General features: G+C 49.0%; 1 protein-coding gene across 14 annotated transcripts in view; it reads left to right on the top strand.

The window, feature by feature from the left end:
* Window positions 1–16,776, top strand: part of TACC2 (transforming acidic coiled-coil containing protein 2) — a 161,123-nt gene that overhangs the window by 125,076 nt on the left and 19,271 nt on the right. For 7 of the 14 annotated variants that reach the window (XM_068140407.1, XM_068140408.1, XM_068140403.1 and 4 more), the window contains 8 exons: window positions 1,524–1,559; window positions 2,966–3,026; window positions 4,087–4,294; window positions 8,131–8,192; window positions 9,059–9,174; window positions 9,964–10,135; window positions 10,826–10,966; window positions 11,822–11,902. In XM_068140407.1, the coding sequence (XP_067996508.1) occupies window positions 1,524–1,559; window positions 2,966–3,026; window positions 4,087–4,294; window positions 8,131–8,192; window positions 9,059–9,174; window positions 9,964–10,135; window positions 10,826–10,966; window positions 11,822–11,902 (877 nt within the window). The remainder of the gene's footprint in view (window positions 1–1,523; window positions 1,560–2,965; window positions 3,027–4,086; window positions 4,295–8,130; window positions 8,193–9,058; window positions 9,175–9,963; window positions 10,136–10,825; window positions 10,967–11,821; window positions 11,903–16,776) is intronic. The other 7 variants (XM_068140404.1, XM_068140409.1, XM_068140405.1 and 4 more) reach the window with 7 other exon arrangements.

Below are 16,776 nucleotides of genomic sequence, written 5' to 3' on the forward strand. Positions count from 1 at the left end.
TATAACTCTCTAGAAGAAAGTTAGCTTCAGGCTTGCTGGGGGATGCCACAGGGAGCAGAGCCTTTCTTTATCTCTGCCTGCCTGTTCTCTCCTCACCATGAAAAGGACCTCAGTATGGCTTCTCCGTGGCTTTCAGTGCAGGGGGAAGGCGTGCAGGACCCTCCTGGCAATGCTGCCATGGTGGGAGAGGGGAGAGAAGCCAGTGCAAAGTGCTTCTGCATTCAGGAGGGTGTTTGAATGAGGAGGTGATACTGTTACATACCAAGCCTTCTACAAGTTTAATTGACAGACAGTTCTGCAAGGCCAGGGGGGGTTGTTAGGGCTGTTGAGCAGTACAGAGATGGAACTTTAGGGACCAGTTTGGAGACTTGTTCCTCGTGTGGAAAGAGGGAGATTTCTAGACAAGACCTATGGGAAGTGCAGGAGCCAGGTTTAATGGTTTAAGCCATTTCTAAGCTTGTGTTGTTTGGGGTCTGTGCCATATGTGAGGTCCTGCTTGTGATAAATCAATTAAAACAATCAGATTGTATTTTGGAATGAAACCTGCAGCAGCCTAAGCACTGACCTCCCTCTGAAGAGATGAGCTGTTCAGAAGGCTTGGCAGCTAGACACACATTCCTCTCTCTTGTACACTGAAGTGCTGAGCTGTTTTGAAGTAGATCATACTGCTCAGATGATAGTGAAGAAAGAGGAGCTGATGTCTTCTGAGTGCCTGCTTGCGGTGAGGAGTGAAGACAGGTGACTTGTGTAGACATTGCTCTTGTAGCTGCTGGATGGTTGGAGGCTGTGTTTAGGAGCAGGAGGTGCCAGCCTTCCAGAGCATTGCACGTGAAGGGAGCTGAGCAGAAGCTGCCAAGCAGCTGTGTAGATGAAAACTTTTCTTAGCCTTATTTTGGTTTTTTTGGGCAAGGTTTGCCTTTGGTTCTGGGGCAATCAGTCTGTTCTGTTGGAGCACCAAGTCAGATTTCAGTGGGAGCTAAAGCAGATGAGGTTCACAGAAACGCTGTTTTCTTTCGTGGCTGAGGTGAGCGATTTGAAGCGGTCAGGTAGTTGGTTCTGTGCTGTCACAACCAATCAGCAGACATGGGGGAAAACCCCTTGCATAGGCCTGCTCTTTGCTCCAGCTTAGCTGCCATTCAAGAAGAGTTTTACATCCCATGTAATAACCAGTACTGTGTTTGGTGCAGGAAGCAGGTGACTGCCGTCAGGAAAGGAAGGACAGTTAGCCTCTGAGCTGTGGTGGTGAACTGAGAGGCATCAGCTTTGAAGTGTGTCTTGTAAGATAAAACCTGTCAAAAGTGTAACATTGAATTTGAAAACATTGCAGGGCTTGGTGAATTCCCCCCCTCCCCCTCTCCTCCCCCCTCCATGTATTTCACAGTAGAAAGTAGGGGGTTAAGATCATACAGGAAGAAACTGTGCATGATGAGATTGCCTTAACACATTAACAGAGTATTTGCAGGTTAATCTTTTTTGTCAGTTCCTCCTGTCTGTCTCTCTTTTCTTTGTCTTCTTTGTCTTAGGATGGTAGAAGATGTGATGTCTGTATGTTCTCTGTTGTAAGTAATTCTAAGCTAACAATTCAAGTTTCCCCTTTGACTTGTGGGCTTTTTAATGCAGCTTATTTGTTTTGCAGCATGATCACTTTCTCTCCAGCATGAGGCTTTTGTGTTCACTATGTCATTTCCCTTCTCCTCAAAAAAAGCTGTTTTAAGACTATTCCTGGCTGTGGATGAGTTTGAGGAATCCAATCCCTCAGGAACTGTTTGCCTGTCAAAGAAGGTCCACTCTTAAAAGCTGTATAGCTGTATTCTTGAGCTAAAACATGACACTTGTGTTTCTGTACAACAGCATTGTACCCCCAGCCCTTCATCGACAGTGCATCAAATGTTACTCCTTCTTAAAGGAGTAATTCGTCCTAATGACTCCCAGCTTCATAACTGGATAATTGTCAGCATTGAGCACACCACTATTCAGCTATCCAATTTATTTTCCCCTCTAGATGTATTGATTTGCCCTCTGCCAACTGAAACCTGCCATGATAATTCCTGGTGTTGATGTGGCCATCATTGATCAGGGATGAGCCGATGGGCAGGAATCTTTTCCCCTCCCTCTTAGTTCAAACACAAAGTCTTTATCAGTGAATTTGCTGTCACATTTGCCCCTCCCCCCTTCTAGTTAGTAAGATAAATGTGTTTGAATAAATCTGGCAGATAATTGATGGTAAAATACTTGTAACCAATTTTCCATAGAGGTTAAGGCAAGATCTGTGATTCTAGCCCGAGACACAGCACATGTGCTTCATCCCATTTGCCTGACTGGAACCTCTGGGGTCCTGAGGGGCTACAGTGTCTGTGCTCCCAGTCTGCACTGAGTCAGGGGAAGTGGAAGCAGAATTGCCATATTGGTTGGGTTTGTGTTCAAGAGGGTCCTTTGTGCACTTCTCTCATGAGCTGTGTTCTGGCATCTGCCTCAGCTGTTTGGAAGCAGTTCATCCAGGGCAGACCAATGTTTTTCCTAATGATTCCTGGAGTCATTGGAGCTGACTGCCCAAGCTGATCACAGTTTGAATCCTCAGGTAAAGATGTGGTTGAGACCTACTTTTCAGTTGGGAAACTCAAGCAGACAGGAGCTGAGTAACTTGCCTAAGGCCACCAGGGGCGGCTGTGGTGGAGCAGGGATTTGAATTGCACTTGAGCAGCAGCTCTGTGCTGTGTCAGTAGTTAGCATGGGGAATATGGCAATCCTGCTTCCCTCAGCTTTTGGGGCTGGAGGCTTGCTCCTAATGCATGGCAGCAATATTTACCCATGGCATGATTCTCTGTGGTGCTGCTGCCTAATGGATGGGATTTTCAAGCAGAAGGGCTTCCAGGGGTTGCATTGTCTGTGGCTGTCTCTTGCTAAGTGTGAAATGAGCTGGTTCTCGGTGGTGCTGCCCCACTAATGGCTCTCACTTTGTTTCCAGTGATACATTTAGGGTGAAAAAATCACCAAAAAGGTCCCCGCTATCAGATCCTCCTTCCCAGGTAAAGTGCTGCCTTCCTTTGAGGCATCTCATTTGTGTTCTGGTAGTGGTGGAGGGGGTGGGGGAGAGAAATGTGATTTGTTTCATTGTAGAATTGTACACTTAGAAGAGAAGACACTGGGGGGGGGGGGGGGGGGGGGGAGGGAAGAGTTTTAAAGTGTCCCAAGTATGGCAGATTGGGCTGGAATCATAAGGTCTGGTCTCTAGAAGCTTGTCTACAACAGCTCTTAGGTCCAGTTTTTCCTCTGCAGATTGCAGGTAGGCTGTTAGTGAAGGTACTTGGGAAGGTCCTGTGTCACAGTGGAGCAGTGATAGGGATGACTCTCTTCAGTCAGCCACCTGAAGAAAACAGATGTAACTGGAGTGCACCCTGGAGTTTCCAGACTAGAAAGACAGACACTCCACTGCATCAAACTGGTGGGCTGGAAGGGAAATAGAAGTAAAACAAGTGGGTTGGTCTGGCAGGAGCACGTGTGCTGGGATGGTTTCATTCCTTGTTGTCAACCACTGGCAGGTGGCTTTCTTGGAAGAGAGGTTAACAAAAGCTGCTCTGCCTACAAAGCCCCTCGGTGCTTTGATGTGGTGCAGCTCCTGCCACGCTGCTGCTCATCTTCCTGTTATCCATCCCACCCTTTCATTTGTGCTGCGTGACAGCACAGGAGTGAAGGAAGGGGTCATGACCTGGCAGACCTAGGTAGGCTTGCTTCTAGGAGGGAAGCCTAAAAAGTCAGTTTTGGTAGTCAAAGACTTCAGTCATGGGTGATGTGTGCCACTTATGTCAAGTGCCTGACAGATTGAAATGGCTTCTTTCTTCCTTATTAGCAAGGCAGCTTTGCAGTGTAAGTGCTTGTCAGCAAAGGGTTTAGTTGTGCTGGGAGAGCTGACTGCTAGTAGAGTTCTAAATTAAGCAGATTAATATTTTTCATTAAGTGTTTTGTGCAGAGCTGCAGCAGAGAGCATGGAATTAAAAAGATGACAGTGATCATGCAAAGCAATTCGGAGTTAATTATTCATAGTGTTAATGAAAGATAAGAGAATTAATTGGCACTTGTTTTGTGCAGGATCCCACTCCACTGCCTACCCCAGAAACACCTCCTGTCATATCCACGGTGGTTCATGCAACAGATGAGGAGAAGCTGGCATCTTCAGTGACCAGTCAGAAGTGGACCTGCATGACTGTGGACCTGAACACGGATAAGCAGGACTACCCCCAGCCCTCTGACCTCTCCACCTTTGTCAACGAGACCAAGTTCAGCTCCCCTACAGAGGGTATGCTTTGGGAAGGACTCTCTGCAGCCAGCTGATGCTGTGTGTATGGAGAAGGGGCTTGGCTGGTTTGAAGGTGTTGGAGTGTAGTTTGCTGAATGCAAGCTCAATTAATTGGGCTTCCTAAAATTGATGCTCTTTGGACCAGGAGCTGAACATGGGAGCCCAGTGGTCCAACCTCGAGTGTTCAAGAAGGAGAAGAGAGGAAGCTGAAAGGAAAATGAAAGGGACCCTCAGAGAAAGGCTTTTGCTTGCTTTGTGTGGTTGATTGCATACAGGCTGTGTTCCTCTCTGTGTGCTACCTGTTCTTCTGTGCCTTCACAGGAGACTAGGGCCTGAATGCTGTGCATTCTTAGTGCTTTTGGATGGAGTCACCAAGCTCCTGCTTTCACCTGAGCCTGCTCCTCTAACCTGAATGGGAGAAGGTGCCAGGTTAAAGTTCTGCTCCAAGTCTGCATGTTGCATTGAGACCCTTACTGTACTGCCTCTCCTCCAGGCTCCTAGGATCCAGCTGTCTTCATGCTTAGCACCCCCCAGGATATCCCCTTTGTCCAGGGAGGTGGTTGGGGCCCTGTCCCTGGAGGTGTTTAAGCCCAGGCTGGATGAGGCTCTGGCCAGGCTGATCTAGTGTGGGGTGTCCCTGCCCATGGCAGGGGGGTTGGAACCAGATGATCCTTGTGGTCCCTTCCAACCCTGACTGATTCTATGAAGATGGTTATTCATGTGCCAGATAAAAGCTCCTTCTAGATCAACTTCAGGCTTTTCCTGTTGCCCCTTCCTGTGGGCAGTGGAGAGCTAAGGCTGGCAGCTGCTGTCAAGGGAACTGGCATTCCAGGGCTGTGAGAGGTGAAAGAGGCAGCCCTGAGAAGATTTGTGTGTGGCCTTCCTTGGGGCTACCAGGAGGAATTGTGCTTTGCAACATCTGCTGCCGGGGCAGATTTTCAGCTCTGTGGGTGGGAAGTTTTGTGCAAGTTTAACTTGGTTTAAACTTTTTCTGCTTGCTCAGAATTGAATTGTTTTTATTTCCCCCCCTAACCTCTCAATCCATGTTCCAGTCTACCCTTAAAGATACTTTGTGCCACTTTAGACTGGCTCTGAGGAGTCTTTACCTGACGAAGAGCTGCAAAGCAGCTCTTAGGTGCAATGTGTTTGCCATTACAAGGCAGGAGTGATCAGAGTGGTTTTGATGGGACTGCACATGTTCACATGCTTCCAAGTGTGGCCTGGCCTTCTTGTACAGTCTTCTCTAGAGATAAGTATTTCAGTCTGGATAAATCCACCCTGACAATAAAGCAAATGGCAAATTGCAGACATTGGCTTCCCTTCATTTAAGGAAAAAAGAACTTAAACAGAAAATAAGCACCACCCCCACCCCCAACCTGGGGAAATGGAAATGGAAGGAAAGAATGGTGAGAGATACTCTAAGGAGATCATTTTAGCTATCAAAGTGAGTAGAAGAAAGTGAGCAAAGCTCCTAATTAAATGCTAATTATCTTGTCTCGTGTGCAGGGTGTCGTTGGAGTTTCAGATTACTTGCTAATTATAATCAACAATGCTTCCACTCCTCACAACCCTTAAAAAAGAGTAGTTCCCCCCCCTCCCCCCCACCTTGACAGTCTTAGACCTGGGACTTGGGGAAATATTTGAGCAATTGCAGAGTTGTTTCTCTGGGTGAATATTGTTACCCCTCCCAGACACTGGAGTGTTACTTACCCTGTAACCTAAGACGGCTTTGGTAGAGGTACAGCCCAGCCAGTGAGTCAGCCAATACTTGCAGCTCTCACCTCCTGCTCACACTGCTCATGACTGCTGCCACTTTCTGTTGCCCAGGCCAGAAATGAGCAGTGACTCTTAGCAGAGGACTCTGATGTAATCTTGCAGCTCTCTGTGGGCCGGGTAGGAGGACGTCACTTAGTAAGTCTGTTGTGCTTATAAAAGATCATTTCCATGCTTGGTGGGATGTCCTGGGCATTTGTGACTTTGAGTGTGCAGAGGTAGCCAGAGTCTGAGAGCTCGGTGGGGAGATGCTGCCTTAGAGAGGAGATGGAGTCTCATTATGCTGGAAACTTCTGGGGGCAATGAGATGATGTGGTGCTTAGTGACCCGTGCTATTCCTTTTGTTTCTAGCTGAAGTCTTTCCATCTGTGTCCTGCTTTTGTGGTGTTTTTCAATCAGCAGAGTTGAAGGCATCTTGTCCCCACAGTCCATGCAGACTGGCATGGCAAAGCTGCTGCGAAGCCTGCAGGCAGAAGCTGTGCCAGCAGAGGATGGTGCCGGAGCGTCTCCCACCCGCCGGCACAGGGATTGCTCTCTGGGGTGACAGAGCTGCCCCATAGGGGTTCATGATACAGCTCCCTGGGCAAGGTGTAGATGATTGCAGTGCAGGAAGGCAGTTGGAAGGCACTGGGATTTCATGCTTTCCCCTGCAGTTCTGTGTCAAGAGCTGGTTTGAATCTCATCCTTTCTGTTTGGCTTTTGCTTTGCCCAGGAGGAGGCTGGTGTCTGGTACCAGGAGATTGCCCACTTGCCTGGCTCCCTGTGAGCATTAGCAACCTCCAGTGCTAGGAGTTTAGACGTGACCAGCCTGCTCTTACAGCATTCTCTTCACCCACATCTTTCACTGTTGATATCTCCCAGGGGTCAGGGGCTGAGAGTCTGTGGCTGTGCCTCTTCAGCAGTGCTTTGAACAAGCCCCAGACCTGGGGAATTACAGCGCTGGTGCTACCCAGCTGTGCTTCATGCAGGGAAAAGGAGAAGGAGCCTCCTAAAGTCACATTGCCCCCTTTGTGTCTTTAACAAACACTTTATCCAAACAGGTAAGGGCTGGGGGGCTGCTTTGCTTTTCAAGCCCAAATGCTTCAGTGATGGTTGCTGTCCTCCTTAGAGAAGCCCTGCCCTTGCAAGGCTGCCCACCTCTAGAGGAATTCAACCACACACTTCTATCTTGATGGCAGTGCCAGCATGACAGTCATTGGAACTTACCCATAATGGAAATGAAATTACACAAATGGTTTATTGAATCAGCTCATGGAAACAGAAGCAGCAGACAGCATTAGGACAAATTAATGGTGGTTTGAATTTTTAACTGAAGGTGCCATTGAGCAGAGCCTTTGCTGTCATTTGGGTGCAGGAAGGGATGCTCTCTTTTCCACCTCACTGTGCTTTATCTTTCTGGGTGACCATGGGCTGGAAAGAAATGCTCAGTGTAATTAGGAGATCTGAAGTAGAGAAGCAGTAAAGATTTGCATCTTTATTGGGGTTCAGATTTGGGGCTCTTTGTAGATCTTCCTGCCTTGGGCTTTTCCCTCTGAAAGGGAGATGTGAAACCTGCAACGTTGTCTCATGGATACTTTAGGTACCTCTCTGTCTGAAGTGCTAGATAGCACAGCAGGCCTGCTTAATGAGGAGTTGTGAGATCAAGAGGCAGGGATGAAACCTGCTGATTTTCTCAGCAGATTTTTAAATCTTTTTATTGTGGCATGCACTGAAGGGAGCTGATCTCAGCAACCCCCAGCACTGAAAGCTGTTTGCTGTGGTAAGACGTTAGAGGGAAGTTATCTGCGCTCTGAAACGTTCTTAGTATTGCGACCCCCTGGGGCAGAATCTTCGGCAGATCAATAAGGCTGAAGTTCTCCAGGCAGACTAATTTGCCTGAACTGTGTCATATGCTCCTTGCTGAAACTCAGTGCACCTTCTGCTTTCTCTCTGTGTATTCTATTTTTAACACCCCCTAGAAAAGTCCTGAGCAGAATGGGAGTGGCCCTTGTAAATGAGGTCTCCTTTGCACAGCCAATTCCCCGGCATGTATTTAATGGCTCTTGTATTTGTTTCTGTTGCAGAACTGGAATATGGCAACTCCTATGAAATAGAATATATGGAGAAAATAGGCTCCTCTGTGCCTGTAAGTGCCCACCTCCCTTTCCATTCATCTGCATTCCCTTCTCATAATGCACTGGCCTGATAGTGCCATCGGCCTCACTGCCCCTTCGATTAGTTCTCCTGTGCCTGCAGCAGACTTGCAAACCCAGTTCCTTCAAGCTGGCATAGCTGGGCTGAATTGCATGTGCTTTGTTGCCCTATAGCCTGGAGAGCTTGATCCATTCTGCGATTTCATTTTTGAGCTAGCATGATAGTAGGTCATTATAGTAGGAGATTAAAAGCAAGTCAGTCTTGCCAGCGGGGCAGAGCTGCCTGCAGCAGCTGTTTTAAGAAACTGAGAGTAAGACTTGGAAGAAGATGGGAGGGGAATCAGGAGAGAATCCACAATGAGAGTGAAATAGGGAGTGCAGCACTAGGCATTATCAGTGATTTTGCCTTACTTCTGCTTAAATCAAGTATTTGATAGCTTGACTAGATCCAGTGGGGGTGTACCCACAGGGGAAGTCACAAAACCAACCTTGGTGATACTGCGATGTAAAAATCCAGTGTGGATGGCAGGTGCTTCAACTGCTGCAGAGGTTCAATGAATGTTTCAGTAGCATCTTCAGTCAGGGGGTGCCTCCTGCCAGACAGGACCAGAAATCTGGTTAACCCCAAAGTGGGAGAAGAAGAGGCAGTATTCAGAGTGCACCGTTCGGGTTTTGTTCTTTAATGGCTTCTTGCTGAAAGGGATCATCCGAGCACCGGTTAGCACAGACTGGGTTACAGCCCTGTGCTGTTAGTTGTTCAGTAAAGTCCTTTGGTCACTTTAAGGCTTCAGTGACCTGAATTAGCTTCCATGGAGAACGGTTGAGTTGCTTAACGACTCTTTTCTTTTGCTGTCGCCAGCAGGATGATAGCGCCCCGAAGAAACCATCTTTGTACCTAATGTTTGATGCTCAGCAGGAGAGCCCGGTCAAATCACCTCCCATCAGGCTGTCTGATTCCACAACCCCGTGCTCAGGGTAGGTCACTGCAAGCCAGTTCAGCCGTGGGAAGGGCTGTGAGGGAAGTGGGTTGCCACCATAGCACCTACACAGGCGACTTGTCCTCCCCCTGCCTCTGCCTTGTGAGCCGCTTGGTTTAAAAATAGACTCCCATCTGTGTACACATAGGAGAGAGGGCAAAGACACAAGAGTTTTGTAATGGGGAGAAATAAGGACAGATATTTCTCCTTCCTATTCTTGCTGGAGAGAGTCCCAGTGGCAACTCTTTCAGGAGACAATGGCTCCTTACAGTTTGGGTTTTTTCCCCTCAGATGCTGAGGTCATTTCTGTGTTAATCTAGAAACCTCCTGAGTGCAGCTTTTCACTTGGCATTGCCTAGATGCATTTTCTGAACAAGGGGCCTGGTTCATAGGAACAGGATGTGGGGGGTGTATTTACTTCCAAACATTTTTTGCTTGTTAAGAACATCTGTTCTTGTTAGTGAAAGCTGTTTGTTGGGAGAGGTGGAGGCCACAGAGAGAATGGGGTAGAAAGGCAAGGGGGAAGCGTTGAGGAAACGTGCTTAACATTTCTGATGGCAGTGGGTTTCCTGAGATGACTCTGGTGCACTGCTCTTGAAAGGATCTTGCAAAGAGGTCTGAGGTAGAATGATACAGAGTTGAGCTGAAAGCACCTGTAGGTACATACTTGTGTGCACTCACACCCAAGAGCACAGAGGAAGGTTTGCTTAGTTAGCAAGGGTTTAGAGAGTGGAGTTCTAATTGCTGTGTGCTCCACCCTGCAATCTTGTGCACACTTTTTTTCCAGGTCAAGTTTTGAAGACCCTGAGTCCCAGCAATCCTCTGGAGTGAAAATACAGCATGCAGCCTCCAGAGTCCTAGCTGCCAGCCAAGAGGCACACTTGCAGTCCCCTGACAAGTCAAAGCAGAAAGACCTGGAGCCCATGACGCTAGGAACAACCCCAGAGGCTATTGAGATCGTAAGTCAGTTGTGATAAGAGCTGGGCAACCCTTTTGCTGCAGAAATGTCTCATGTCAGAGAGAGACAGCAAAGATGAGTCTTGGAGTGAAACTCAGCCTGCTGCTTCCAGACCTTGGTAGCAGCATGTGGTAGGACCAAAGCAAGGGAGGCAGTTTGAGGGAACCTTCTATTTGCCACTCTATTTCTGTCCACCCTCACGCTGTGTGTTTATCCTGGTCACGTAATTGTGAACAGAGATTAGCCCCAGTGAGCAGCAAAGGATTTTGTAAAGACTGCAAAGAGATTCTTGCTGAGCTTCCCCTCAGTTTTGGTTGTCTTCAGAGCTTTTGAACTGCACATTAGCTATTGTGTGGAGAAAACCCGTGGTAACTGTTGGGAAACTGTTGTGGCAGCATGGTGAATGGGCTGTGGTCCATGCCTGGAGAGCCCTTGCTTTAGGGGGCCTGATGTTACTTACTTCACGTTAGTCATGGAAAACTTACTTGGCCCATAAATGAGGGAGATGTGTTCCTGATGTTTGTCTGTTACACCCATGGGTCTTGTATTCAGAAGTAATCTTCAGTGGTGCATGAAATGCCTGGGAGTCAGAGCTTTGCAGACACAGATGTTGCTTTTGGCCTGGACTGCTGGGGGTAGTAGCTCGGTTGCAAATCTCTGTTGCTTACTCTCTATCCTCCTTACCCTTCAGACATCTCCTGAAGACTCCTTTGTCTCTGCTGATGCTCTTCTCAATAGGATATCTAAGAAAACCTCAATATGTGATCAGCCTGACTATCTAGATCCTGACTTAGCAGAAAAGAACCCCCCAGTATTTGCTCAGAAACTTCAGGTTTGTAGCAGAAACATAAATGTCACTGTTCTTGAGTTTGTCTGTGCAGAGGTAGAGGGACACTTTGCCTCAGCTGAAAGGAAGGGAGGCTTGGAGGGAGGGTGGGAAAGCAGCAAAATGGGTTCTGGCAGAAGTAACTTTGGCCTTTCAGGACCTCATGGAACAGAGATCATTTGATTCATGTAATGCATGAGCTTACATTTCATCAACACTTTCAGCTACCCTACACCACTGGTCTATATATTTTGCAGAAGTCTTTATAAAGCAAATCATTTAAGTTTGAATAGGGGACTTGATGTGTGGAGAGCTGTCTTGACATCTGGCCTTAAGAGGTCTGTATGCAGGGACTCATGTTGGGCCCTAACCCTGCTGAAGTGAAGGCTGAGCTCTGTGCTCCTGGTAAGCTGTGCAATGCAGAATTCGGCATGGCCTCTTCCAGGAGAAGCAAACTGACCTGCAGACCAGTCCTGTATGTCAGACCACAGCTTCTAGAACATTGACAGTGGGACTTGCAAACAGCAGAGGTTGAAGAGAGAGCAGCAGCTGGCATAAATTCCCAGCAGATGAAAGCCAAAGGAGAGGAGGCTGCGAAAAGCAGCTTTGGCTTTAGGAAGCATTCATTTCATGCTCTTCATCCTCATCCCCTAAGGACAAACTGTTCACCTGCACAGCTGCCTCAAAACTAAGGAGAGCCTGGAGGTTTGTGTCAGTGTTCTAGTCCTGAAAGGAGCATGGGATGTGGTTGTCACCCCAGAGCTGCCAAAGCTGTGCACTGAAGTACAATGCTCCGGGTTTTTGCTGTGTTCTTAATCCCTTTCTTTCCCTGTGGATTGCTCACAACCAAACCCTTGCCAGGAGGAGTTAGAGTTTGCTGCAATGAGGATAGAAGCCCTGAAGTTAGCCAGGCAGATTGCCCTGTCTTCTTTCTACGCTGAGGTATCTGCTTTGTGCCTGCCCTGTGTGTGTGAGTGTGCACAGACTAAGAACCCGAGTGCTGCTTTGCCTTTAACAAGGTAACCGAGGCTCCCAGTGTGCTGCTGAGCTGTGTGCACCTCAGTGTGACACCAAAGAGCATGCTGGAAGCAGTGCTGCACACACAAATGCTGTCACCTGCTACATCCAGCCTGACACAAGGTAAATTGGAACAGGTACAGTGCCTTTCACAGGAGACAGCTTCTGCAGTCCAGGTGGCCATTTGTCATCTGCAGCAAGATGTTGGATGGCAGAACAATACTAACCCTGCTTCTTACAAAGGTGCTGTGGATTTTGACCCTGGGGATATTCTGCCTTGAGTTGATATTTCTAGCTTGAAGTGAGACACCTTGGCCCTTACAAATGGGAAGTGAGGAATTCACTCAACCCTACCTTCAGGCATCTGAAGAAAGGCACCACAGGACTGGACATGAGGAATAAAAGTTTCAGGGCAGGAGTGGTCAGGGGTTGGAATGGGCTGCCCAGGGAGGTGGTGGAGTCCCCAAGCCTGGAGGTGTTTAAAGGGAGTTTGGGTGTGCTGCTTGGGGCTATGGTTTAGGGGTGAGCCTTGTAGAGCAGGGCTCTGGGTTGGACTTGGTGATCCTGAGGATCTTTTCCAGCCTGAATGTTTCTGGGATTCAGGAGGCTTTGAAGGGCTGCCAAGAGAAGAAAAGGCTTCCCAACAGTGTGTCCTTTATTCACAAAGATCTAAACCCTTTTTTTTCACATTGCTGCTTCCAAGTGGCACAGCCCAGCTGAACCTCAGAGTGGTGCTTTGCACTGGGGTGCACATGGTCCTCACTGTGTGCTTGGAACAGGATGGAGAAGTTTGCTCTTGATGCACCGAGTTTGGTGGCCAGCCCTGTGCACAGCCTGCGTGTGGTGCCCTTCATGGTACTGCTGACAAAAAGAGTGGCACCAGGGGAGGTTTGGGTTGGACATTAGGAAGAACTTCTTCACTGCAAAGGGTTGTATGGTGCCGGAACAGGCTGCCCAGGGAAGTGGTGGAGTCACAATCTGTGGTAGGATTTGAAAGCCAGGTCGATGTGCTGCTGAGGCTTAGTGGCCACCTGAGAGGACTGAGTTAACAGCTGGGTGTGATCTGGAAGGTCTTTGCCAACCCAAGTGATTGCATGAGTCTCTGAACCAGACATGTGAGTGGCTTCCCTGGGAGGTGCTACCAGCTGGATGGGATGCTGATGGGATGAGAGAGTCCTTTTGTTGCACACGAGAAGAATGTGCTTCTGACACGTTCTCCTCCAGTGACCTTTCTTGTCTTACACTATCCATTAATAACTCAGTGGGGAGACTTTTGCCCCATCCTACAGCATCCTGAGTTAATTCCATCACAGCAACATGTCACTTGGTTGCAGAGTAGAATTTCTCGGTGGTTTATAGATCAGTAGCTAGCTCCTAAAATCAAAGGGGGGTTGGTTAGTTCGTTATTTTAGATGAACTGTGTGGGGAAAAAAGGATGATTCTGTCTGACTGCACTTGCTGCAAACAGCCCTCAAACCAGCAGCTTCCATCTGTACCAAAGCACACTCAGGCCCTCCAGAGTTCTGGGGGTTTTATTAAAGTATGTGGCTATGATCCTTCATTTGAACAGGAAGAATGTGCCCTGCTCTGCCTTAGAAACCAAGCTTAGAAACCAAGCTTAAACTCCTCATTAGGGACAGGGAAAATGAAGGAGGGGAAGAAAAATAAGGGTTTTCCTTTGGGTCAGGATGTTCCTTTCCTCTGGTGCTCTGTCAGAAGAGAGCCATGTCAGATCCTCCCTCCCTCCTTGCTCCCCTTCCCCTTCCCTCCTTGCTCCCCTTCCCCTTCCCTCCTTGCTCCCCTTCCCCTTCCCTCCTTGCTCCCCTTCCCCTTCCCTCCTTGCTCCCCTTCCCCTTCCCTCCTTGCTCCCCTTCCCCTTCCCTCCTTGCTCCCCTTCCCCTTCCCTCCTTGCTCCCCTTCCCCTTCCCTCCTTGCTCCCCTTCCCCTCCCTCCTTGCTCCCCTTCCCCTCCCTCCTTGCTCCCCTCCCATCCCTTCCTCCCCCCCTCCTCTCCCTCCTTCCCCCTGCCTTCCCCTCCCTCCATGCCCCCCAGCAGGTTGCTGGAGCAGGCAGCCAGGCTCTCCTGCAGCAGGAGGCACTCCAGATGAAACACATAACAATACCTTGATGCTCTTCACATGTTACACAAAATCCCTCTGTCAGACATCTGCACTTCTGCTACTCCCCAGCAGTTTAGAAGCTCCCAAGTGGTTGTGTTTTAGGCTGAGGAGAAGAGCTTCAGATGCTTGTGAATTCTCCTGTGTTGCCCAGGGACGGTTCTGGAGTGCCAAAACCTTCCAGTGTGTGTTTGGTTATGTGGAGCTGTGCTTTAAAGATGCTCTCTACCATCAGCACAGCGTTTGCTTCCATCCAGAGCAAGCTTGTGAAGCCCTTAGAAAGGGGAAGGGGCTCTGCTTGTCAGGAAATGCTGCTGGTCTGTGTGACAAAGATAGCAAAGCTGACCTGCAGAGGTGAGGAGGGAGAAACAAACCCAACTCCTCCCTCTGGCAGGGAGCTGGTAACGTGTTGGGGGGGAGCAAAGTCCCTGCTGCTTCAGCCATGGCGAAGCTTTTAGCTCAGCACCGTGGGTGTCACCTCAGGCTGGGAAGGACTTCTGTCCTTGCATGACTTCACCGCGGTGAGGTGGTGCTGTTAAATTAGCCTTGATGACAGCCCTTGTGACCTGCAGTGACTGATGGCCTGGCTGAAGCATAATAGGATCCACCAGGCGACTGCAGTGACTTGAATTTGGATGCTAACTGGCAGAACTCCCTTCTGCTTGGCTGGCCTCAGCTCTTGGCTTAATGTTCTATCATTATAGTTACCATTTGCTAATCCACTGCAGACTGTGCAACACAGGCAGGCTGCTAAATGATGACACCAGCACTGATAGGGTGAGTTGGTCACCTGAAATGGAGATTAAACACAAGCTAGTGCTGGGCCTCAGAATAAGAAGGTGTAGCTGCTTCTTCTCAGGGAGAGGAAAGTTCTGGCCCCTCTCCCACCCCTCTTGCCCCTCTCCCACCCCTCTTGCCCCTCTCCCACCCCTCTTGCCCCTCTCCCACCCCTCTTGCCCCTCTCCCACCCCTCTTGCCCCTCTCCCACCCCTCTTGCCCCTCTCCCACCCCTCTTGCCCCTCTCCCACCCCTCTTGCCCCTCTCCCACCCCTCTTGCCCCAGACAGCAGCAGGACTGGTCATCTGCTTTGACATTGCCCTCCAGCACTGAGATGAATTAACAGTTCTCTTGTAAGCAGTCTCCATTAGGATGTTCTGTGGCTAATCTTCTGCAGGTGCAACCAGAACAGAAAGCTGACAGGGTTTGTGTCCACCACCCTACAGATGCTGGGGTGATGTGGGGCTGGGTGTTGAAAGAAGATCCAAGGAAAGGAGAGGATCTGGAAGGGAAAAGGATGTGAAAGGCACAAATGCCCACGATCAGCCTGGTCTGGTTGGGGATGTCCCTGCTGACTGCAGAGGGGCTTGGACTGGATGCCCCAGGCCCATTCTGTGATTGTGTGGAATGGGATTAGTGTATCATGGCTTGGGAAACTCTCCTGGTCATGGAGCAGAAATGTTTCCTTCAGCTGGGGACACCATCTTTTTTTTCCCCTCTAGTATAAAGCATCAGAAGCAGAGAACTTCCCCTTGGATTTTGCTTGCTTCCCAAGCACAAGGAGGTTTGTTTGGGCTCAGCCTGTCTGCACACACATCAGCTATACAGAACAGGTCAATTGATAGGCACCCATGCACTACAGGAGTGTTTGTAAAGGGCAAGCTGACTTTCAGCAGGGCTAAAGGCACATTCCTCTCAACAGCAGGATAAAAACTGGCTTTCATTTTCTTTCCAGTGTCATTCCCTATTTTCCTTCACCTTGACCTTCTTGAGGCAGGACAGCTTCAGCTGGCTGATCAGTGTGCATTTATTCCCTTTCTGGTCAGGTGTCTGCTTTCTGGGAAGGAGGCTGGCAGGAGATGAGCAAATGCATTGGACTCTCAAATATTTACACTAAGATGGCAGTGACCTACATTTCATAGTAATTCCTCTGCAGATTCCAAGCTTACTCTGTGAGATCCAGTGGCTTACAAATCCCTGTGCTCATTATTACCCCAATTAACTCCTTACCTTCTCAGCCATTAGCTGCTGAACTGAAATCAACAGAGTTATTTGGGGCAATGCCATCCTCCCCTTGGTCAGGGCATTTTCATTCCTCAGGGGAGGAATGTTTGGAGGCAGCAAACAGCAGCTAATGAATTGTGCATCAGTTTGGAGCTGTGGAATTGGCTTTTGAAGTAAAAGCATGGGGGCTTTCCCTGCTCGCTGCCACCAGGGTGCCTGGCTGGGACTTGTGTGAAGTGTTGCAGGAGTTGTGGCCACGGCAGGCAGAGCACTGCTGCAAGCACTGCTGCTCAGTGATTGAATCCCAAGAGCTTCTGTGATCACCCTGGGCAATGTGAAGTTGGTTTGCATGTCACTGATGGTATTCTTTGGGACAGTATACTCAAATGCAAGAGAGAAATAGGGACAGCATAACTATGTGAGTGAGAGGAGAAGGCTCCCAGGAGACCTCATTGTGGCCTCCCAGGATCTGCAGGGGGCTGCAAGAAAGCTGGGGAGGGACTTGTGAGGGTGTCAGGGAGGGATAGGACTGGGGGGGATGGAAAAAAATGGAAATTGGGAGATTGAGATTGGATGTGAGGAAGAAGTTGTTCCCCATGAGGGTGGTGAGAGCCTGGCACAGGTTGCCCAGGGAGGTGGTGGCAGCCTCCTGCCTGGAGGTGTTTGCAGCCAGGCTGGATGT

Source organism: Melanerpes formicivorus, unplaced genomic scaffold, assembly GCF_026170545.1.
Source record: "Melanerpes formicivorus ecotype bairdi unplaced genomic scaffold, bMelFor1.0.p_v2 SCAF_6, whole genome shotgun sequence".
Taxonomy (NCBI): domain Eukaryota; kingdom Metazoa; phylum Chordata; class Aves; order Piciformes; family Picidae; genus Melanerpes; species Melanerpes formicivorus.